Source organism: Balaenoptera musculus, chromosome 13, assembly GCF_009873245.2.
Source record: "Balaenoptera musculus isolate JJ_BM4_2016_0621 chromosome 13, mBalMus1.pri.v3, whole genome shotgun sequence".
Lineage (NCBI taxonomy): Eukaryota > Metazoa > Chordata > Mammalia > Artiodactyla > Balaenopteridae > Balaenoptera > Balaenoptera musculus.
Genome location: NC_045797.1, coordinates 8,990,668 through 9,015,572, shown reverse-complemented (window position 1 = coordinate 9,015,572; position 24,905 = coordinate 8,990,668). Strand labels below are relative to the sequence as shown.

The 24,905-nt window shown below is 44.7% G+C and overlaps 1 protein-coding gene across 1 annotated transcript in view; it reads right to left on the bottom strand.

The window, feature by feature from the left end:
* Window positions 1-24,905, bottom strand: part of TMEM131 (transmembrane protein 131) — a 195,050-nt gene that overhangs the window by 13,171 nt on the left and 156,974 nt on the right. Inside the window, 8 exon segments of the mRNA XM_036872423.1 lie at window positions 627-754; window positions 3,168-3,343; window positions 16,992-17,569; window positions 17,957-18,115; window positions 18,925-19,110; window positions 20,161-20,347; window positions 21,615-21,757; window positions 22,151-22,302. Of these exon segments, the coding sequence (XP_036728318.1) occupies window positions 627-754; window positions 3,168-3,343; window positions 16,992-17,569; window positions 17,957-18,115; window positions 18,925-19,110; window positions 20,161-20,347; window positions 21,615-21,757; window positions 22,151-22,302 (1,709 nt within the window).

Sequence of the window (24,905 nt, the reverse complement as noted above, 5' to 3'; positions counted from 1 at the left end):
AAGTACGAAGTAAACTTGGTAACGAATAACCCAATAGTTCAACTCAGTCACTGACCTGGGGCAACATTCTGCAGGTCGCCCTCCCTGTGAGGCCCAACAGGACCTGCCCCACGGGAACTGGACGGGAGCTACGTCATGGCAGAATTGTCTGGTAGTCACATCTGCCCTGAGCACTGGTTTTTTTTAAGGTTAAGAATAAGTTCTCCCAAGTTTTACAGCACAGAATTCTAGATCCCAATGGCAGCTCTGGGTTAGTGAGCAGACTCAGAGCTCTAGCTGAGAGAAGTTAGGCTCGTACCTGCGGCTAAACCACCAAGGCCATCTTTGTGCAGAAGTGAAACGGCTCTCTGCCTGGAAACAGATCACCAACCTACATTTTCCTCCTCCATTTTCACAAGTAGCTTTAACTCTGCCTTTTATACTTCTGACGTCGGAAGCATGTGGCTGTCCCTCACCAGAGACAGTGAACACTGGGCATTAGAAAAAACCCCAGAGGAACGTCATGAGGTATGCAGCTTCTGTTGCAAAAAACCCCCTAAAAACCAACCAAGCAAATGAAAACATTACCTGGTTCTCACCAGTAACTTCTTTTACATACCTCATTTCTCTGAACTCATTTTTCTTACCTGGGTTTCACATCTGTTGGGATTTCTTTCTTAACATTTAAGAGTTTTTTGCTTTTCTGTTTCACTTGAGACATTTCATTTTCATGTTTTTCAGGCATGGCTTGTTTTCCCTTTTGCTTTTCTGTATCCTGTAAAAAAAAAAAATTGATGCAACTGCTGAGAAGGATTAACAAAAATGCCTGATATAGTCCTGTCTGAAGGCAGAGACACAAAACCAAACATGTAGTAGATACACACATCACATGTATAAAAATGATAAGCTCCTTTCTTCAAATCTCTCTTTATTGTGGGTCTGTCAATTTTTCAGTCTTTGATTTACTATAAATATGTTTTGGTGAGTGTGAGTTATAACGAATGTCACTTTAACTTATACTCATATCCTGACTGGGGTGGGTGCTGACAGTGGTAGCAACAGATGGGTAGCTTCTTGTTTTTAAGCACTGGGGAGCAAAACCTTGCCTTTTGTGCAAGAAAAGTTAAGTCAGGACTACAATACAGAGTTACACATGACTGGCGATGTGGCCTGAGAAGGCCACAGCCCAGCTGCATCTCAGAGCAGTGCTGCCCCTGGGTCCTCGACCAGGTGAGCATGGAGACCGTACCGTGTGTTTCAGAGTAAGGTGATGCTGCCGCAACACCCAGGCGTGAGCCCAGGGGGCTTGTCTCTAAACAGGGCAGGTATCGTTCAGGCACCGGTGACCCCGCCCGGGAGCCGCCTGTGGAGTGGGCGTGCACAGCTCACGCGCAGAAGGACCACACACAGCACAGATGGGAAATGAATACAACAGAAACCTGGTTCTGTGTTCAGGGTGCACAGGGCCAATTGGGGGAAGACATACCCGGCCGAAGGGCAGAGCTGTGAGTATGGGGGGAGCTCCCAACACAGGGCAGATGAGCGTCCACCCGACAGCATCCGGCTGCACGGTTCCAGCAGCCTGGATTTTAACAGGTCACACAGACCGATCTATCTAACTGCAGAGAAAGGGTAAAAGAGCCTCCTGCCCATACACCTCTTGAGACTATTCTGAGTCATGCAGTAAGTATTTCCGGAACACCCGACTGGTCAAGAACTCTGCAGACCGTGAGCCCCTGCAGGACAAGAACCTGGTTCTTTTGTCCACGGCTGCTTCTCAAGCACCCAGCACTCAGGTACTCAACATGTATCTGCTGAACGCATGGGTAGAATAGGGATGGAGAAGGCATTCATCCAAGAGAAAATGACCTCCCAAGATTGAAATCCAGTTGGGAAGAAAATGCACAAAACTGGCAAACAGATCAGTCACAAAGAGACAAGAGCACACAAGCTCTACGCAAGACCGCTGAGGGGGAGGCCTACAGACTGCTCAGCCGGGAGAAGGGTAACAGGCACGGAGGCCGCCAGTCCTGAGCTGTGTCTGTAAGGAAGCAAATGACAGGGCAGGAGATGGGACAACCAGGAGAAAACCAACAGCAGAGAAGGGAGAATGATGCCAGTGGGTGCACAGAGGGGGTCCACTGAGGAGTGGTTAGGAAAATGCTGGAAAGGCAGAAAGGAAGTGGGGCAAAGTTGTGGAGCAAGTCTGTGCTGAGAACGCTTTCCAAACGCTTATTCATATCAGAGACGGCTGGGACCCCACTCGGGGATCAGTAGCTGGCATTCTGCTCCTCTGCAGTCATCTGTCACAGAGGAGATACGGGACACAACGCCAGCCCCAACCCTGACATTTGGCCCAGAGCACCCGCCAAACGTCAGGGATGCACAGGGGAGGGCGGCTGGCCAGAAAGTGTCACGTGTACATTTTATTTTAAAAATTAATATATGTGGATGACACTGCTGGATATCTTTAAGAAATGATTTCTTAAGCCACTAGATTACGACTGAAAAAGAATTCTGCTCTACAATATTAAAGGCTCTATTTGGATCATCTTAAATTTGAAATACAGTTATCTAAAAATAGAAATGCTGAAACAGAAGTACGCCCTCACTTTTCTGCATGCATACCACTTATAACTCACGCTCCCTGACACAGTCACAAGAGTAACATTACCCTCCATTTATCTCATGGCCACGGTGTCTGGACATTTTGCAGTGTTAGCCCTGATGCTCGTGACCCCCCACCCCCGGGAGCGGAGGATGAGGAGGCGGCCTCCCGGCGTGCCGAGGTCACAGCCCCTGCGCCACCTGCTACCGGGGCCCACTGCAGCAGCGGTGATACGGCAGGACACGGCCACTATAATCCATCCAGGTGACAGAATTCCTCCTCATCCTCTCTGGATACTTAAAATCTGAAACAATTTGCATGAGCCGGAGTCGTTCCTATTCCAGATGGTCCCTAACTTTCAAGCTGTGTTTCCAATCTCTAACTATTTCACCTTACTAGCAGCCTTCCTAATTTGTTCCCCGGGGAAGTGAAGACATTCAGGCCCAGCGCAGTGGCGCTTCTGCAGGGAGTGACTGCCTGGGCGCGCCTGTGCACTCCCGAGCACTGGCCCTCGGGCGTGTGCGCGTGTTGAGCGCAGCGCGTTCACGGTGTGTGACCCCTGCCCTGCGGGCCGTCCTACCTCCCTGGGGAGCGGGTCTGTGTCTGGGCTGGAGGTCTCTGTGGTGGTGGAGGAGCTGTCGTCTTCGGCCAAGGAGTCCTTCAGCTCGTCCTCCTGGGGCTTCCCCTTTCCCTTCTTCTCCTTTTCCTCGTGCTTTTTAGGTGGTTTTACCTTGCGCTGAAGAGGCTTTCCTTTCCCTGGGGATGACAATCAATGTAAAAGGACACTTGACTTTTAAACAGCTTGGAAAACAAAGCTATTAAAACTTTTTGAAGAGACTGAACTCTGATTAATAACTGTTTCTTTCTCTACTCCAGTTCTTCTCTAAAGCTTTCGAAATCACGTTTGACTTTTCGATTAGAATATTTAAAAAAATCAACTTTTTTGAGGTGTGAGTTATATACAATAAGATACACCCATTTTAAGTGTACAGTTCCATGAGCTTTGGCAAACCCACTAGTTGTGACAAATCTGTACGCCTCTCAGAAGACAGCTGACCCTTGAACTAATCGGTGTATAACTTAGAGTTGGCTCCTCTGTACCCGCAGGTTCAACCAACCATGGACTGTGTAGTACTGCAGTGTCTACTGCTGAAAAAAAAAAAAAATCCATGTATAAGTGGACCCATGCAGGTCAAACCCTTGTTGTTCAAGGGTCACCTGTACTTTTTTATATCCCGGAGGTGATGTAGCTTTGAAAAGTCACAGACGTGAAAACCAGAGATCCTTTCAAATCTCTCTGGAGATGGGAGCCTGACGGTGACACGGGTTGAGCTGCATGTATGTCACCTGCACGGTGCTGAGAACCCCAGTAACTGGGTCCAAATCCCTAACTAGCGGCGTGACCTTGGCCTCTCATCTGCAGACTGGGGGAGACGACCTCACAGTGTTGTGGTGAGGAATTACATGAAGCCCTTAGGACAGTGCCAGGTATATAAGTACCAGCTAATGTTACAGATGGACAGAGGGTAAAACAGAGCTACGAAAAGCCTATTATTTTATTTTAATTTTTTCAACCATAGCATTTTATATTTTTTATTATTATTCTTTTTTTTGGCCACGTGGCATGTGGGACCTTAGCTCCCCTACCAGGGATCGAACCTGCGTCCCCTGCATTGGAAGCACAGAGTCTTAACCACTAGACCGCCAGGGAAGTCCTATTATTTTAAAAGATGTGGATGTTCCCAAGACAGATGAGAAAACAACCCTCGACGCATCTGAGCGCCTGCCGTTTCCCAGGCACTGCTGTGTGTCCTGGGAACACAGCCGTGAACACCAGTAACATAACGCCGAGAGCCCTCTCGGCTGTGGCAGAAGGGAAGGAGCCTGTCCTGCTCTGGCCCTGCGAGCCCTCGGATTTCTCAGAGTCTGAGTGTCTAGCGGTTCATGCTGAAAGCACTTCAAATTTTCCCGCATGGCCGACATTAAACCCCCATGCAATGCATTTCTCACCTGAAATTATACCTTTTTATCATGCTCAGGTTCACTGGATGAGAGGCATTATCTGTATAAATAATCTGTATTCACAATAACCTGAAACCTCCTTAATAAATAGAAAAGATCTGGAAGTTATTTTTTAAAAAAAACTGGACTCAAATTTTGAAGCCATAGATGTACAAATAAAGGAGAAAAGGAAACAGCAAACCAGTAGTTAGTTAAAAAATCTTATTTCATGAAAGAGTAGTTTACACTTTTACCTCCAAATCCCCATCTTTTACTGACTTCTTAATATGCTGCCCGTGGCCGTCTGTCCCCAGCACCTTATAGAATGTGATTTTGACAACAGCCCAACTGTCAGTGCGGGTGACCTCTAGCACCTCTCATTCTACAAGACCTCTCGGTTCCACTGGACTCTTTGGATTATCCCCCTCCCTGTCCCTGCTGGACCCCAACATCATCACCCTCTTCCGGTACTGTGATTCTTCTGACACCTGGCTTCATCTTTGCTGGTGTTCCCTGGAAATCTGCCCTTGGAACTTCTTCCCTTTCCTTTCATATTTTCCTTTGGGGCTGAACTTTAATTAATTTGACATAAGCAATTCAAACCTAAAATGTCCCAAACTGAGTTAAACATCCTAGAAACATCTTTTGGGTTCTCAGTCTAAAATAATGGTTCTTGCACTTTAGAACAACCTAGGAAGCTTTTAACGAACACTGCTCCGGGCTCCACCCCGCGAGATTCTGATTAGGCGGTTCTCGGTGGGACCTGGACGTGGGTATACTTTTAACAAGCGACTCTGGTGGACCCACTATGCAGCCAGGCTGAGGATCCCTGCTCTACAGTATCTGCATCAGTCCAACCACCCAGGCTAGTGGCTACCTCACTGTCATGTGTGATGTCTTCTGCTGCTTCTATTCCCAAGTTCAAAAGTTGGTGGGAGAGGAGAGAGTGCTCCTTCCCCAGAGAAAGGACTAATGATCTGAGTGGATCAGACGGAGGACAGGCCCACGTGTACCCGTAAGCAGTCCCTGCTCCCTGCGAGGCTGCACGCTTGGGGGTGGCGTCTGTCTCCCTCTTGCCACTGGCAAGCTTGTTCCCACGGGTCTCTTCCTCAGGGCCCCTCAGTTCTTAAAGTGTTTTCCCAGACCAGCAGAATCAGCATCACCTGGGAACCTGCTGGAAATGCAAATTCTCAGGCCCCTCTCTAGGTGTACTGAACCAAACCCTGGGGGTGGACCTGGCAATTGGTGTCAACAAGCCGTCTTGGGGACTGGAATGTAGGGCTGATCTGAGAATCCTTGGCTTGGGCTGTAAATTCCACACAGATTTATGAGACCTGAGCTGGGCACTGCAGGCACAGGATTGGCTGCCTTGTTTCCGGTTTCTCGTGACCTCTGCGTGTGTATATCCCGTGGGAGTCTCAGGAGGAAAGGTACCCGAAGTACAGAGTTGAATTTGGGCAATTCCGAGCCACCTGGATGAAATGATCCAAACAGCCCAATTTCACCATCAAGTAGTCACTCAAGTGGATTCTACCTCTAAAACCTCTAATTCCTTTCTTACCTCACTCCCACTGCCACTTCCTCAGCTCAGGACTTGACCTGAGCCTGGCCTACTGTAACAGCCCCGTCTTCCTGTTGTGTCTCCTTATACCTTCCACCCTGCCAACAGCATTACTTTCCTTTTGAAACACTTCTTAAATACAAAAACTTGATTCTGTCTGTTTTCTATAGGATAACGTTCAAACTCCTTTACAGTCTGGACCCATCTATCTCTCCAGGTCTGCTCTAGCCTTGTCCCGAGCCCTTCCTTAGCCCCTGGCCCATCGTGGAACATTCAGTTTCCAGAGGCCAAGCTACCATTTCACATCCCCGTGCTGTTGCTGGGCACAGAAGAGAGAGTAGGAACCTGGGAAGTGGGAATAGGAATTCTGAGGGAGACAGCCCTCTCAAAGATAAATTAACTCAATACACAGTGGAGGAGGTCTCCTAGTCTTATGGGAACCATGACTTAACTGATGCATGATCAGTAATAGAAAATTAACCCATCCAAGTAAAGACGGTGCAAGCTGAAGGGAGAAGCAGCTTAGTAAACTCAGAGTATGTTTCCAGCAGTGACCAAAGGAGAAATATACCCAACATGAACGACAGGTTCCTCAGGCTTCACACCACTGCCTGGATAAACTGTCCCCGAGGCCACTGACCCTACGTCTACCCCCTCCCACCATCGCCGGGCAGACTCCTGGCTGAGGATGCTCGCTGACCTACTGCGGTCAACACTCACCCCTAAGCTCTGTTCCTTGTACAGTCTTAGCACCTGAAGGGCAGAGATTAGGCCGCACTGGGCTCTCCATCCTCAGTGCCTTACAAGGCTCAGCACACAGCAAGTGCTCAGCCAGTGTCTGCTGAGCCGCAGAAGTGAGTTCTGTGCCTTTCTGAACAGTGAAATACACCAACAGCGAGACCTGCTCTGAGACTTGCTGCCCCAAGTCCAGAAGCTTCTCCATCTCAATCCTTCATGACAACTTACCCAGGTTTCAATCCAGAATCACGCTTCACTCCATTTACATAACATTCTTGAAGTGACAAAATTATAAGATGGGAGAAATGATTAAACCTCCTCCGGGGTTTGGGCTGGGGGGGAGGAGGGGAGTGGGAGGGAAGTGGGTGTGGCTAGAAAAGGGCCCATAAGGGATCCCTGTGTCTTGACTGCATCAACATCAGTATCCTGGGTGTGATGCTGTACTGCAGTTTTGCAACACGTTATTGGGGGAAATTGGGTAAAAGGTACAAGGGATCTCTCCGCGTTATTATTTGCAACTGCGTGTGAATCTATAATTACCTCAAAAGTAAAAAAAAAAAAAAAAAAGTGTATGTCTCACTGAAATTTAAAAGCAAAAAGTCCCCAAGAGGTCACATGTGACCAAGTCATGGCATGTTCATGGCGTGGGTACTAATCCTTGCCAAGTACATTAATCCTTCAGAACGCATCAAGTGTTGTTTACTTCTAAAAAGCTAAACACATTTTTTTCTTTTGCAAATAACAGGTCCATTTGGCCTGCAAGCCACCCTTCCAAACTCTATTCCAACTTTTTTCTCAACATGCCAAGGACTGGATCTCTCATTCTAACCTCTTGTCCGTCCGTGAAAAATGGGAGATTTACAAATGTCTACCTCACAACTGACCACTGGTCCGCCCTATTCCACTCACTAAAACAAACAAAAGGAGCATAGTTCATGGAAGTAGACAATGGTCTTCCGTCCAGTTCTTATAACACAGACACTCTAGGCATAATTACCTTCAATGACAGGCTGCATTAATTACAAACCCCCTGTTCTTAGACACTTAGTTTCCAATTTTCACTATTATAAAACATGAGGTATGTAAGATCATCTCCTGATGTTAAATTTCCAGATATGAGCTTACTGGTTTTCAAAGGACGCGCGTGCATTATTTTATTTTTATGGCTTTTGACATACTTTAGAAAACTGGCTGCTTTCCGCAATCCGTGAATACACAAACTTCTTTTTAACATAGCTACCACTGAAAAATTTTTTTCTGTATATAATCTATGGCTCCTAGGCTACTGATACTTCCAGAGATACGTAATTTGAATGCCCAAATTAAAGAAAGTGAGGAAAGTCATTTGACAGATTAAATTCTAATCATCAACAATGAACTAGAAATTAGAAGATAAGCCTGCTAAGGACATGACAATGACCATGAGAGGCTGGCCAGTGCCCTTATGTGACAAGCTTTCTTGCCCTGGTCTTCATGTCCTGACTCCAGGGGGTAAGAAGAGGCCTGGTGTCCCTGTGCATCCTTCCCCCCAAGAAGGGTTGGCCATGGCTGGCTGGCAAAGTAAACCTGGGGTGCCTTCCGAAGCCCTAACCATCTATCTCAAGCTGCCATCCCCAAACACACAAGCTCTGTTAAGAAGTTTCAGACCTGGAAGGGAAGCAGGAAGTCTCACTTGGACTCTCTGCATAAGCTTCTTCTCCACCTAAGTTCCATCATGGGCAGGAAGGTGGTGGAGAGGTTATGGATGCCTAACTGGTGACTGTGAGAAGTGGTACTTTATTGCTCCTTGTGTGTGTGCTTCTGGGGTAGGAGGCCTGAGAGAAAACAAGAGGTGCAAGTTAGAAAGTGGGCCCCCAAACCCACCTCACACTGCTGACAGGTGACAGGCATTCATCCAGACTCAATGGGCGAGTATGAAACCCTCCCACCCAACTCGGACAGGGGCTACTTTCTGCAGCTACTGCATCTCGGCGAGATGACAGGGTCAGCTCTCCTCAAAATGAGGTATCCGGTTGGTGGATGCTCTTAAAAATGGTCAGAATGAAATAGTTTCTTCATTACTTTAAGGCCTAATTAAGTATATATTTCCTAACAGTTGAGTGCATTCGAAACTCTTTATTGACACAAACCATCTGTCCCCACCTGCAGGACCCCTGGGGGCTAACCTCAGTGGGTACAAGAACATGAGGCAGGCTGCGAAGTATTTGCGACCGAGCACCACCTGCTGCTGACGGGTCCGGCATCTTCACCTAACAGTGATGCTCTGACCCTTACGAGATGATCCGACCACAAGCGACTGCATATACACCCACGGGCCCCACAGATGCTGTGCGTGTGGGCGAGGCCGAGCGTACATCTAGGAGGCACGATGCGGTGGGGAGTTAAGATTCAACGTTACACGGCCCGTATAAAGCATCTGTGTGAAGAACATTCCCGTTCTCTCTGCAACAAAGACACAACGCCCAGTCTATCACCCAGTGTCCTCAGATTCCTCGGCAGGACTTCAATGCCAGCAAAGTCTGTTTCTTCAGATGAACTCTCCTGCCTCCTTTTCCTGCAGGAGAACTATATAACGATGCTTCCCTTTGGCCTCAGCCGCCAGGAAATTTGCAGCACAATTTAACACTGAATGGTAACAACGAACTTTATTCTAGGTTTTTGTTGAGATAGCACCATAATTAAAAACAAACAGATAAAACATCGAAAACTACTTTCTGTCTTTGATTCACTGTTTTATATGTGCTTTAATCCTTTAAACCACCACTAATCATTTTAAAAGTAGGCAAAATATGAATTATCAATTTAAAAAATATGTCCTTGGACTTCCCTGGTGGCGCAGTGGTTAAGGATCCGCCTGCCAATGCAGGGGACACGGGTTCGAGCCCTGGTCTGGGAAGATCCCACGTGCCGCAGAGCAACTAAGCCCACGTGCCACAACTACTGAGCCTGCGATCTAGAGCCCGCGAGCCACAACTACTGAAGCCCACACACCTAGAGCCCGTGCTCCGCAACAAGAGAAGCCACCGCAGTGAGAAGCCCGCGCCCTGCAACGAAGAGTAGCCCCCGCTCACCGCAACTAGAGAAAGCCCGCGCGCAGCAATGAAGACCCAATGCAGCCAAAAATAAGTAATAAATAAAATAAATAAATAAATAAAAAAAATATGTCCTACTCATTTACTTTTTTGTCTTCACTAAGAAGCGAATAAAGGAATTTGTAATCACTAGTTTGGGGCAAGTTGCTTTGGTTGTCTCTCTCCAACTTTAAATCGTTTCACTTAATGCCCACCCAAAAGAATTACTTCAGGACAATTTCAATTACTAGCAAATGGTTTCTCTGAACGTGTGCAGTGCCTGGCAGCTGTGGACCTAAGCCAGGCAATGACAGTTACACCTGACTGAAGGTTCGGAAGAATCTCTAGAGGATCATCCATTCTGACAGGAATCTGTCTTTCTCTTCATCTTTTGCCTGTTTAAAAGGTCTAAGTGATGCCAATAAACAGTACAGACCAACATATGATTTATTTGGGTCGGTACTGATCATGTAAGTTTATTTCTCTCTACTTGTTCTGAAATGATACCTCAATATGAGTATGATAACCTAAAACATACCAAAAGGTGCATATGAAGGAAACTCTACAGGAGTTCTTTAAGCTAAAGTAAATATTGTTTTCAAAAATCAGTAGCAATTACCATCTTATTTTGTCATATTAAGCTCTGTGCTTAGATAGTGAAGATACTGGTTTAGCCCACTAGAAGGTAGAAAAGAATTTTTATTAAGTGAAAAAATTTTACATCTATCCCAGGAAAGGAATTACCTATGAATTTGCGGGCAGACCCACATTCTCCTTTGTTCTAGTTTTCCTTGTATCCTTAGAAGGCGGTACATACCTTCTGAAGCACTAAGCAGAACCAACAAGGTACACGGGACTGAGACAAAAAGGCTGCACAAGCAAAACCTTATGCGGCACAGAGTTCAATTATTTAGGGTTTTCATAAAAGTATTATGTTCTATTAGATTTTGGATTTCTTTATTCTAGAAATAAAATATCATGGATATTCTAGAGCAAACTTAATACAACTCAATGCTGGGAAAGGATAGCTTCTGTCTTCCCATTTAGGCATTTCTCTCCACTATCTTTAAGGCCAACTCCCAGCTGCCCAAAAACCCACTAGATGGACATTACGTGAAATTCCTAAAAATCTTTTATGTTGTGGTATAATGTTATAAGTCATAATTCTAGTTATTACTTTAAAATGTATATCTCAGAAATAACTAAATTTCCTTGTCAATTGCATTATTATGAACTTTCATCAAATCTTTAACCGTGGTCATTTTAAAATCTTTTGTCACTTACAGACAGTTCTGGGTGTACTCTGATGCTTTTGCAAATATGTTCCTATAAAAGGGTTTCATCTTCAAGGAATTCATGGAAAAGACTCTGACAAGTACAGGTTTCTGGTAACTGACTATACTGCTGAACTGAATGAATAAGCATTTTCAGAACTCTAATGGAAAACTGATGAATTCATAAAAGTGTTAACAAAAGATCAAGATAAAAAAAAAAATTAATTACATGGGACTGAGTGAACTGATGAGGATGATTATAATTTTTGTGACTTTGTTTGAATAAAACAAAAACAAAAACAAAAAACCGACTAGATGGGCCCAGCCCCAAACCACCCCCCAGAGACATTCACTGGTTACATTCCCCTAGTGAGTGGGGCTGTAATGGCTCAACACAGGTTATCCCAATCTCCTGCGGATGCTGTTCAATAGGGAATCTGATTCGGCAGTCTGGGTTGGGGCCCAAGATTCGACATTTCTAAAAGCTCTCAAGTTACGTCACTATTGCTGACCCCTGGACGTCAACTCTGGGCAGCAAGGCCTCAAAACACTTACCCAACACCCTGTCTTCCAGGGCGGGGCGGGGAGGGCTCCTCTATGTGGGGGCGGCCTCTGCACTTCCTGTCCCGGTGGCCAGCTGACCCCAGAGGGCCTGCTTCCCTAGAGCCGACGCTAGCCCTTCTCTCTGCTCACTCTCGTCCAGCGTCTCTGCCTCTGTTGGGCCAATCAGGTTACCTTCACTCCAAGTGCTAACTACCTTGGCCTGTGGGGCTGTACACAGTAATAGAGGAGGGAGCAGAAAGCTTGTCAGCCAAGCCCCGGGCTCCACCAGTACTTAGCAGATGCCCTGCTTTGCAGCGAGGAGTGTTCCCAGTGGATTTTAGTTTCAGCTCTAAATCCAGTCTGCCTGTTCCCTCGGCAGGCGGCCCGGAGGCAGGGGGGGTGACCCATCAGATCTGCACCCCTAGGACCCTGCACACACACTCTGCCCAGCCTCGACAGTGGGGCCTGCGCACCCCCCAGTGTTCACTGAGGAGCCCGGCAGTGACTCACGGACATCCTGGACTCTCAAGCTCCCGTCATCCAGGCCCAGGCCTGGTATAGGTCGGGATGACAATCTCTTATCAGTCACTCTGAAATCCCAAAAGCTTTCAAAGCGTTTTCTCCCCAACTCATTTAGAAACAAAACCTCTTTTGGTGGCACAACTGAACTGAACTGATGTGAAGCTACTTTTACGGTCTCATGAGTCACATGGCACATCATCGTATACCTTTCTGAAAACCTGAATTCCAACAAAGGTGGCTCTCGAGTGTTGTATAAAGGACGGTGGACCTCTAGGTCTCGCTGGTGCTAACGGGCTTTACTTCCGTTACACCCCCATGCCTCACTTCCAGGCTGCACCTGAGGGCCTGTTACTGCCCGGAACTGCTTTTTCTCCCAAACCCTAAACCCTCACGCCTCCTTTTCACACCTTGGTCTCCTCTCATTCCCTTGCTTCCATCATCCCTGTAACTTGACCTGTTGGAGCCTCGGCCCTTGACTTGTCCATTCTCCCTGTCGGTGAGGCTCCTTCTGTGTTAAGGTCCTGCCAATTCCGCACAGCGTGGCACGCCCACTGTTCTCCTGCCAACGCCCCACGACGTTCTCAGCCCTGGGTCTCTCTGCTGTCCCTGCCCTGCAGGGCGCCAACCACCCCGTGTTCACCCTTCACCCGTGGGCTGCACAGTCAATGGAGAAGAACGGCACAAGCGTGAGGGAGGCCACAGTGACCTTCAGCTGGGTCCCCGATGTTGCCCGAGGGATTGCTCTGCAAATCCAATTCCCATGTCCTATGGACTCCCAAAATCTCAGCTATTTGAGGTCTGATTATTCCAGACTTCCTCTACGTTCTGTTTCTACCCTACCGCTTCCCCTTCGGCCTCAGAAGCTACCAATCCCTCTGCGTCCACACGCCTGTGGAACACGTGCCCTTGTATACTCTGCGGAGCTGGGTCCCACCCACCCACCTCCCTGGGCACTGGGTCGCACCAATTATCTACTCAAATGCTGCTCCTCCTTGTGGAGGAGGTGGTGTCGTGCAGCTGCGAGCTGAGGGTTAGGGTTGGGCCTGGGCTTGGCTCCTGGGTCTGCCTGACGTAACCCTTCTTAGACTGGGCTTCTCCCCTGCAAACAGGGTCGGCACAACGCCCATCACCCAGGTGCCCGAGGCACTTGCGGTCGTGTCTGGAACGTCAGGAAGCACCGACAACACCGCTGCTCTCAGCTCTACCCCCCTTTCTGTCCTTGGCCCACAGATATTTTCAAGCAACGTGTTCCCCTATTTTCTTTCTTCATTAAAAATACTACTGCAAGATATACACATCTTTTTTTTTTTTTTTTTTTTTGGTTAAAAATCAAAGAACATGGAAACTACAGATTAAAGAGTAACCTCCACCCCTCACTCACTGGCCCCTCACACGCACACCAAGAAGCGGCCACTGGTAACGGTCTGGCGTGCCAGGTGCTCTCTAAGCCACAGTTACCTGGCTTCTAGGCTCATTTCACAGAGACTATTCCTGCCAAGGTCCTCCAGGCTCTGTGGAGCTCGGTTCTACCTCTGCTCTGGCCTTGCTGGGACATGCCAACTGCATCTGCTACCTGCTTCCTGCTGCACTGTCTGCTGGCCTTGTCCTCGGGCCTCTGTCCTGCTTATCTCAGAGAGCTTAAGCTCTCTGCTTATCCCATTCCTCACCCTCAAGACCGAGTTCCAAGCAGACATTCCCACTGGGATGGGCCACAGCCAACTGCAACCCAGCAGCCTAGTGATGGCAGCGCCATTTCCTGCCCTAAAAATCACAGCAGTGCCTACCCCCTGCCATGTAAGTAGAAGCTATTCTCTCCACTTCAAAGGTAACAAACGGAGGCTCAGAGAAGTAATTTCCTCCAAGTCACACAGTAAGTGGCAGAGCCAGGATTTGGTCTGGGTCTGCCTGAAGGCAGAGCCTGGCCTTGTGAGCCCACACCACTTGGCTTCTCCCACCTGAGATACAGCTGCCCCTCAGACCGCCAACGGCAGAGCCCACTGTCTCTGCAGTGAACGCAGACACTGAAAATGGTTGCACCGGGCTCAGCGCGTTCTCAGGGTTAACCCTCAATCCAGTCCCCAGGACTCGCGTGTCACAGGAGGAGAAGCCACAGAAGTACAGCCATAGGGGCCCTGCTCAGGCAGCCATGAACAGAGGGCATTTCTGGGCCCCGTCTCCCGGGAGGAAAAGTGACCGCTGGGACGGCTAGAGAAGTGACTGGAGGGCCTGCAAGCCATGTACCCAGAGAGCGCAAGAGCAGGGAGACCCCGTTCACATGAAGAAGGGTCCTTCTGAACAGTCTCCAAAGGCCAGATGTCACTGAAGCTCATTACAAGGAAGATTTCTTTGAGCTACTGGGGAGGGCAGGGGAGAGAACAGGGTGCTTCTGAAAAGAAAAGGTTCATATTTAATGTAAACACGAGACTATTTTAGCAGGGGCGCTGGGGTAAGCTTTAGAGAGACGATAAAGGCTCCACCCAGCTAAGAGTCTATGGTTTTATGATCTATCACTATTTTGCAGCCCCAAGATCAACGCCCAACTTTTAAAGTTGTTTTAAAAGACTGAGTTTCTACATGTATGTTATACGTCAATAAAACCACTTATTGAAGAAGAAAAAAAAAAAACTAAGATCTGGCTCTTTCCTTCTTTCCACACAGCAGCAGTGGGAAGGCTACCAAGTGGGGTGGCCGCTCAAGTGAAGCTGGTAATCACTGCCTCCTCGTGCGCTCAAGAATCACTAATAATGTGGTACCCACGCTCCATCATTACACAGCTTTTAGTAGGTCGACTCTCGGACCACTGTGAACAATAAAAAACATTATAAAATTTTAAACTTTATGTTCTAGACGAATGGCCCTGAAAAGAAAAACGGGCCTATGGTGGTGTTAGAGGACTATCTTAGACACAAGCGACAAGGCGCTCACCTTGACTGCCAGAGCCTTTCTTTGTGGTAAGAAAGGATAATATATGTTTATTTTATTCATGCTCTCGATCGGAGAAAAACACATTATGTAGCTTGATCTAATTTAAAAAAGGAACTTTAAGCATTCATTTAATATTACTATAAAAATTACCCTAAAATATGTAAGCTCTATTAATGAGATAACAACAAATAAAGATTTCTATGGAAGAAGTTAAATATTATTCAAGACTTTCTACTGTTTTACAAATCCAAATGCAAGTATTTCTAAGAAGACCATATAGAACTAGTCTTCATATCACTGGAACTAAGAAATTCTCTAAAAGAAAACTCCTGGATTCTGGGGCGTCAGGTTTCTTCTGGCCTCTCAGGGCTGCCAGGTTCCCTATTCCCTGTGCAAACCAAAGGCAAAAACTCCTTAGTACCTCAGTGAGGGAGGGACTTAAATAGGCTTAGAGTAATGTATTAGCATGGCTGCCACAGGAGAGAGAGGAAGATGCAAAAAAGTTCAGGCTGTAAAGGGAATCAACTGAAATATAGCCAGAGGCCATTCACTATTTTTCACATTTTGATTCTGGAAGTTACAAATTAGCCTGCCTATGTATGTGTGGCGCGTAGACTTCTAAGAAGGGAGCCCCACGTTATGCTCTCGTGGAACTCTCTCTCCCGGAGTGTGGCTGGACCACACTTCTAATGAGAACACTGCAGAAGTGATGGGGGGTCACTTCCAAGAGTAGGTCACAGAAGACCATGACTTCTGTCCTGCCAGCTTGTTCTCTCTCTTGCCTTCCTACTTGCTTGCTCTGGTAAAGCCAACAACGGCTTTGAGCTGCTCTATGCAGAGGTGGCTGGCCACAGTCAGGAAGGAACCCAGACCCTCAGTCCACCAGGCCGTGAAGAAATGAATCCTGCCATCAACCACCTGAGTGAACTTGGAAGCAGGTCCACGTTCAGCTGAACCTTACGAAGGTTTCAGCCCTGGCCAACACCCTGACTGCCGTCTTGTGAGATCCAGAGAAGCCGGCTAAGCTGCACCCAGATGCCTGACCCCCAGAAACTGTGAGATAGTAAATGGTAGGGTTTTAAGCCACTAGGTTGTGGGGTAACTGTTACCGAGAAACGGATAACTAATACAGCATGAAGAACTCTAAAGTAGGGGTCAGCAAACTTTTTCTGGAAAGGGCTAGACAGTAAATATTTTCTGGTTTGTGGACCTTACAGCCTCTGTTGCAGCTGCTCAGCTCTGCTACTGCTGCAGCACAAAAGCAGCCATGGACCGTGTGTAAACGAATGAGCACGGCTGGGTCCCGATAAAACTTTATTTACAAAAACAGGTGATGACTTGGCCCACGGGTTGTAGTTTGCCAATCCCTGCTCTAAAGCACAGGTTGTGCAGAAGTCCTATTTTTGAGTTAAAAGGCAGATGATCTCCGTTCTGTTAAAATTATTTTAACGATTAAAAAAAAAACGCTCAACCTACCACAGTAACGCAGTAAATCACACGCAGTTGAAAAGGAAAACAGTAGATGTCCAATAAATTTCTGAATTTGGCAAGTAATCTAAGAAATACAAATATCTTTTATGACAAATGGATACCTCTATTTGCATCTTGATATGGAAAAGCTGAAGTCCAAGAGCAGAGATGAACTTGAGCCAGAAGAACACCTACTGAATTAGTTATTCATCACAACTACGATCACAGTAGCCCCTTAAACACGCGCTGGCTCTCCCCTCACATGTCACGCTTTCCTGGCCGTGAGAACCCATGATTACCTTTGCTTTTCGACAGTGGTGAAGGCGGCTGCTCTGCAAACACTTCCAGGGGTGGGGAGTCGTGGTGGTCGAAGTCTTTGTCCATGGCTTCGATGAGACTGGTGATGTCTGAGTCCTCCGAGCTGTGCCGTGTGCTGCTGGGGTGCTCTGGGTGGGAAGGGTGCGCGAGGGGTGTGGGGGACAGCCTCTCGGGCTGTGGCTCCTGGTGCTGAGGCACTGGCGGTGGCGGTGGCGAGTGCTGCTCCAGCGGGCTGTGGGCATGGTGCTGGCTGCCGTGCTGGCTCTGTTTTGCCCCCTTGGACTTCCTGCCTGCTGTGTGACCCTGGGCCACGGCATGTGGATCTAAGACCAGGGCGCTGGCTTTGCTCGCCGACTGGGCGTTAGTCCTGCTCGAGGTACTTGCGCTGCTTTTGGCTCTGACGTTTTCCACGTCAGCTGAGTTTCTACTGCTGTGACTGCTGTGTGCGTGCACGGGTGGGCCACACTGCTTATGACTCCCGGCACTGGGCCGGGACGCCGAGCTGCCTGTTCCACAGAACCCCCTACTGTGACTGGGGTCGCAGCTGAGTGTGTTCAAGCTGAAAAAGGACCAACTGCAGATCAGTAATAGCAACCTACAAGATCTAAGATTAAAAAAATTACTTCAACAGCATAGCCACCATAAATATGAACTACCCGAAGGAAAAAACAGCAAGAAATAGGGTACTTTCCACAACTGGACTGGGTCTGTTCTAAGTGACAATTTAGGAATTGAGGTATTGATACAACTGAGAATATTTTTACACTTATCAATATAATAAAAACATGGCATTCGCTATGAGTTCTTAGTAACAGAGCACTATACGCAGGGTATTAAAGATTTTTCCCCCTGAGCAAAGATGAAAAGAAGAAACTTATTTTTTCTTTCAATTACATCGGCCAAATCTATATATATTGGAGAATTTATTTCCGGCAGGTGAACATACTTTCCTTCAGATGAAATACCAACGATTCTCCTGAGATCAAATGGTCTTCCGACATCAAAGGGCGGGTTCGAGGCCTCAAAGGATAGTCGCCTTCGAAATGGCTCCCAAATTCCTTGAGCTTCTAAATAGGCTGTTCCAATTACCAAAAGAAACAGTGCACTGCAGGGGTACAGAAGTTGGAGAATCGGGGTTCATTTGTGAGTGCAAGAGTAACAAAATGTGACATTAAAGGCAAGTTTCTTGGTAAAGTACAGTATGATATAAAAAACAAAATGCCTGTGACATGACAAAAAAGCATTATGGATGAAAGTTTGCATACTGACTTTTCTAGAATGCCAACGTACACGGAGGCTCGTATGGAGGAAATAATTATTTGTATCAGAACAGACACTGCAGGGTAGCTTTTCTTTTACCAAGAAGCAGCAGCTCTTATCTTTTCTTTTAGTTCTAACTCTCTAGGCCAACTCTTTTCCCTTAAAGGATGTGCAGGGTAACTATGTAAGTTAATTCAGAGGCGAGTATATCTCATTCTTAAAGAAACATAAAGAAATATGCTGAAAAAAAGATGAGGATGTTGAGGGTTTAAAAAAATACTTCTCATCAGTTTTATGTTGCTTAGGTATGACTCCAGAAGAATAAACTATTATGTTGAGTACAGTACAAATGCCCAAATCGAGTAACTACCTGGTAAACTATGCGTGTTTTTTTCCTTTAAGAAATTAACCTGTACTTAATTTGTATAACAAATTTCAAAGGTAGAAAAGACTCTGGTTTATCGTATATGCCACCCAAGAAGGGTTCAGTTCTGACTGCTCCCACTGGTGTATGTAGGCTTGACGAGAGAGGTCTGCCTGCTTTGTTCGTTGGTGAATCCCCGGCACTCAGAACAGTGACTGGCACGTAGTGGGCCCATGATAAACAGTGTCAAGTGATGCCTAAATACTAATCTCGAAAGAAGACACAAGTACCTCATTATTCCTGAGATGATGATGTACAGAGCCAGCTCCCAGTTGGGCCTGGGCAGGGCTTCTGCACAGGTTGCTAACATATGGTAAGGAAGGGATGCATTCAATACAAATACGAATTCAGAGCCACTGGTTGTTATAAACTTCAGTTCACGAATAACTCTAGAAGCTGTGAAATCAGGAGTAAACCTAAAACGGAATGATGGCAGTGAGACTAAAGTTTTTAAAAATATACCGCAAACAGTTTAAATATAATGCCTTTGAAACAGAACACAGAATTTTAGAGTTTGATACTTTTATTCAACTTTCTCATTTTAAGATGGACAAAGTATTGTCCTATGAGGTGAATAACCAAAACAACTATATTCTGTGGATAATTGGAGAAGTTACATAAAAAGAGAACAATAATCAGCTTCCCATGATTATTAATTAGGAAAGTAGTCTCTGAGCTTCTTTCCCTTCCCTCCTCCTTCCTCCTTTATTTAATCCACACTCTTCTCCTACGATGCATTCCCAATGCCTTTTTTTTGTGTGTGTAGAGAACCACCCTAGCCCTACTGATGTTCATCTCCTGCAGCACTGCTTTCTGCCCTAATTATATTATTTTTATTTTGTTAACTGTATGCTCCGCAAGCACACGATCTGCACGTTGAGGAAAGGTGTCTTATTCCTCACTGTACCTTCAGGTGCCAAGTGCCATGCCTTACATGGAGTAATGTAGTTACTTATAAAGTAAGTGTCCACTGAAGGTCATGAAATTATCGTTCCATTAAGGGGACAGAAGTTACATTTTATTATATCAACTTTATAACATTACAAGTTATCAATTGTTAAAATATGCGGCAACTATTGCCGATGTAGGCATTAAAACTGTCTTCTGACCAAAATATCACACATCTGTACACACTGCACAACACGGAAAAACTGCATGTGTGTAACACAGGTGTCTGCTCTGCTGCTGAGACTGAATTTATAGTCAGTTTCCTACACAATCTTGAAAATAATTTTGAAACTGGTTTCTAAGACTATCTGATCCACTTTGGAGTTTCACAATTTTGAAAACAAAGATATGAAGAAATAACCAAAGATTAAGTGAAAAAAAAAATCAAATGAATATATTTGTGGATAAAGACCTTTTTTTGTGAGTATGAAAACAATTTTAGCATAACGTTTGAACAACTCCAGTATAAAAAGTTAATGAGAAGTTAGTGATTCATTATCTTATGAGAAAATACTTACAAAATGATTATGTCTTTAGAGGCACTGGCACTTAGTACAAATTCTTGACAATTGACAACTTTAAAGCCATATCCCTCGCATGAGTACCCACTGACTTCAATGGTTTCTATGTGAATTTGAAGTTGTCCTGTATTCTCTACTTTAAATGTTCTTTTCAATGTGAAATTTGGTTCTCTTAGTTTCAAACCTAAAGGAAAAAAATGAGGAGTGAGTATAAATCTTGCTATCCTGTGCTCCAGGTCCAAGCAATGATAATACATTCTTCATGAATGTATCCCAGAGATTATGAATGAGCTCCTCAGGGCAAAGAGATCAGCCATTACCCAGATTTCGCCAGGAAGTACTCTACCTTGTTAAGTCATTTTAGATGGCAGAAGTTTAATTTTGCAGTAAGACCCCTACATATGAACGAGTTTAGTTCCAAGAGTGCGTTCGTAAGTCCAATTTGTTCGTAAGTCCAACGAAGTTAACCTAGGTACCTAACCAACACAATTGGCTATATGGTACCGTACTGTAATAGGCTTATAATACGTTTCACACAAATAATACATAAAAAACAAACAAATACAAGAAATAAAACATTTTTATTCTTACAGTACAGTACCTTGAAAAGTACAGTAGTACAGTAAACAGCTGGCATACAGGGGCTGCCTGCAGTACCAGCTACATCACCGCTGCTTTTACGCTTGCTTCCGGACATCCTGGGCTTGAAATAAAGGTACTGTACTACTGTCCTCTACACAGTACTGTAAAGTACACAAAAGTACAATCACTTGTAGAGGATGCACACACGTGACAATGTGCGCCAGACACGTGAACTAACTTACGTGATGGGACATGCAAACCCATGTTTGCATCTTTGAAAGTCTGCAACTTGAAGGTTCATATGTAGGGGACTTACTGTGCTTTATTTTTCACATTCAGAGTAAATCATCTAAGGCATGCAATGAATACTGACACTTCAAATTTTTTAAGATCCAAACCAAACAACGCTGAAAGCAAGTCAGGGTGTTTTCTTAAAATCTTAAGTATCGGGCTTCCCTGGTGGTGCAGTGGTTGAGAGTCTGCCTGCCAATGCAGGGGACACAGGTTCGAGCCCTGGTCTGGGAAGATCCCACATGCCGCAGAGCAACTGGGCCCGTGAGCCACAATTACTGAGCCTGCGCGTCTGGAGCCTGTGCTCCGCAACAAGAGAGGCCGCGATAGTGAGAGGCCCGCGCATTGTGATGAAGAGTGGCCCCCGCTTGCCGCAACTAGAGAAAGCCCTCGCGCAGAAACGAAGACCCAACGCAGCCATAAATAAATAAATAAATAAATTTAAAAAAAAAATCTTAAGTATCCATCACTAATGTACACATGTGCACATGTAGAAATACTGTTCTTGTTTTTGGAATTATTTACTGTTGACAACAAACGCTGAAATTTCTGCCCTTGGATATGATAGGAATACTCACTGTCTGTACAGTCTTTTAATAATGCTTCTGTGATTTTAAAGCGCAAGGAGCCCCCTGGACCTGGAAGCTTGCCTGCCACCCTCAAGTTCTCAGTTGTTCCTTGTCCTTGGACCATCACAGCATCCATCACAGTCAGGTTATTTCTATGTAAGAACAAGAACCACAGATTTTCCTCCCATTAAATTTGCACAATCTTTTGAACTATAATTTTTACTGTTACTTTATAAACCATGTAAAAATTAATACACTAAATTTAATTTGCACTTGAAAAATTTTTAAATGTTTACATGAAAAGGAGCAAGAGTTTTTCACTTTGAAGAGTCACACGTGGTACAGGAAGACAGTATTCAGGTCTTTTAGATAAAAATATAGTCACAAAGGTATCTTTCATGAGGCGTGGTATGTGTGTGTATTCTGGGCAAAATGAATACCCTATTTCATAAATAAATTAATGCAAATATTAATACTGAAACGAATCAAGAAAGGACTCTATGTAAGTACTAAAAGTCAACCCACACTTAAATCACAGAACATACCTGATTATGATTAGGGAAGAAACAGTTCTATTGTGAATTGGAGTAAACTTTACTTTGACAGATTTCTTTTCTCCAGGTTTTAAAATTAGGTTTAAAATTAAATGTCGGGAGAGGCCCTCTGTAAATCCTGTTGAGCTCTGCAGCGGATGAGCCTTGAATCATTGGGTAAACAAACAGGAGTCATTAGTATATTCTCTGGAAAAATTTTTTTCCCTTTACCCCATCCACAGCCCAGTATTAGTTCCTCGAATTGATCAACTATATAAACAATTCTATCCCTGATGATTTAGAGGCTGGATGGCTGGCAAGCAGAGCTGGGCAACCAATGATGACACTTTATATTCTGCATTAAGTCCCAGAAAGGGCTTTGTTCCCCAGGTCACCAAGTCTTCATGTTTGTACTAAACCTTGTTTTTGTGTACAGATCTTTTTATTTTTAACTTTAAAGTTTTGAAACATGACACAAAAACAGAAAAGGACACAAACCTAAGAGATGAGTAGCTCAGCGTTTAGCACAAAGCAAACAGCTGTGTACTGAACACCCAGCACCCCGAAGTCCCTACCGGTGCTGTCCCCCCTTTCAGTCACTGTTTTTCTGCCCCTCCCCTCAGACAGACTATCAGCTGGAGGATCTTAAGGTTGTACCATTTTATTTGTAAAATATTTCCAATTCATATCAATCTATCTTTGAATTTATTTTGAAAGCTAAGCCGTAATTACTGTTTCATAAGCACTTGATTGATTTAAAGTTCAATAGCTTAGTTTAATAATCAAAATATGACTTCCCGACAGTTATAGATAAAATTAAAAAACATTTGTTTTTTATTTTTTAAAAAATCATAGTTCACATATAAGGTTACACTGTTCTGATTTCAAGTTACATTAACCTTAAACTTTTTGGGGGAAGGGTTGGTAATACTTGGGTATAAATGTCCATGGTTCTACATGGCTCTGCTACCTTGTGAAAGGAGAGTGCATTTGCATGATTTTTCTACTATATACAGATCTATCTACTTCAACAGCACGATTCTACAAACATAACTTCATAGTCAATAGACTTTGTGAAGCACACTACTTTTAATTCTCACTTCTGAGGCAAATATTTTTTCTACAGCGAAAATTCTTCTCTGTCCATGTCTACTAGGACAACAATGTTTCGATTGCTCCAAAATGGTTGGTAAATAGGTTCCCTTTTAAATGAACTATTCTGAGTAATTGATGAACACGTTATACATTATACATATATTCGCCAAAACAACTAATTTAAACTCTGATGACTTGTAAAATACTTTAGGATGTTGTAATGCCTCTGGGATATCACTAAGGCCCTCAATAATTCTCAATAATTTGTTGTAGTGGTGGTTCTTAAGAGGGATTCATGGACCCCTGGGGATCTCAGAGGTCTTTTCAGGTGTCAAAACTGTTTTCAGAACACCGACAGACGTTCTTTGCCTTTTTCACTGTGTTGACCTTTGCACTGATGGTCAGCAAAAGCAATGGTGGGTAAAACTGCTGACCCTTTAGCTAGAAGCAAGGCAGTGGCATCAAACTTCCCTAGTAGCCACTGTCTTCCTCACTGCCATGCACTTGCAGTTAAAAAAAAAACCAAAAAAACTGTTACTGATTAAACAGTAATAAATATTAATCTTATTAAATCTCAACCCTTGAGCACGTGCCTTTTTTTGTTTTTGGATCGCTGTGTTTTTCATTGTCATTTGTCTCTAGGTATTTTTTGATTTCCTCTTTGATTTCTTCAGTGATCTCTTGGTTATTTAGTAACATATTGTTTAGCCTCCATGTGTTTGTGTTTTTTACATTTTTTTCCCTGTAATTTCTTTCTAATCTCATATCGCTGTGGTCGGAAAAGATGCTTGATATGATTTCAATTTTCTTAAATTTACCGAGACTTGATTTGTGACCCAAGATGTGATCTATCCTGGAGAATGTTCCGTGCGCACTTAGGAAGAAAGTGTAATCTGCTGTTTTCAGATGGAATGTCCTATAAATATCAATTAAATCTATCTGGTCTATTGTGTCATTTAAAGCTTGTGTTTCCTTATTCATTTTCTGTCTGGATGATTCGTCCATTGGTGTAAGTTGAGGTGTTAAAGTCCCCACTATTATTGTGTTACTGTCGATTTCCTCTTTTATAGCTGTAGCAGTTGCCTTATGTATTGAGGTGCTCCTATGTTGGGTGCATATATGTTCATAATTGTTATATCTTCTTCTTGGATTGATCCCTTGATCATTATGTAGTGCCTTCCTTGTCTCTTGTAACATTCTTTATTTAAAGTCTATTTTATCTGATATGAGTATTGGTACTCCAGCTTTCTTATGATTTCCATTTGCATGGAATATCTTTTTCCATCCCCTCACTTTCAGTCTGTATGTGTCCCTAGGTCTGAAGTGGGTCTCTTGTAGATAGCATATATATGGGTCTTGTTTTTGTATCATTCAGTGAGCCTGTGTCTTTTGGTTGGAGCATTTAATCCATTCACATTTAAGGTGATTATCAATATGTATGTTCCTATTACCATTTTCTTAATTGTTTGGCTTGTTTTTGTAGGTCCTTTCTTCTCTTGTGTTTCCCACTTAGAGAAGTTCCTTTAGCCTTTGTTGTAGAGCTGGTTTTGGTGGTGCTGAATTCTCTTAGCTTTGCTTGTCTGTAAAGCTTTTGATTTCTCTGTCAAATCTGAATGAGATCCTTGCCGATATAGAGTAATCTTGGTTGTAGGTTCCTCCCTTTCATCACTTT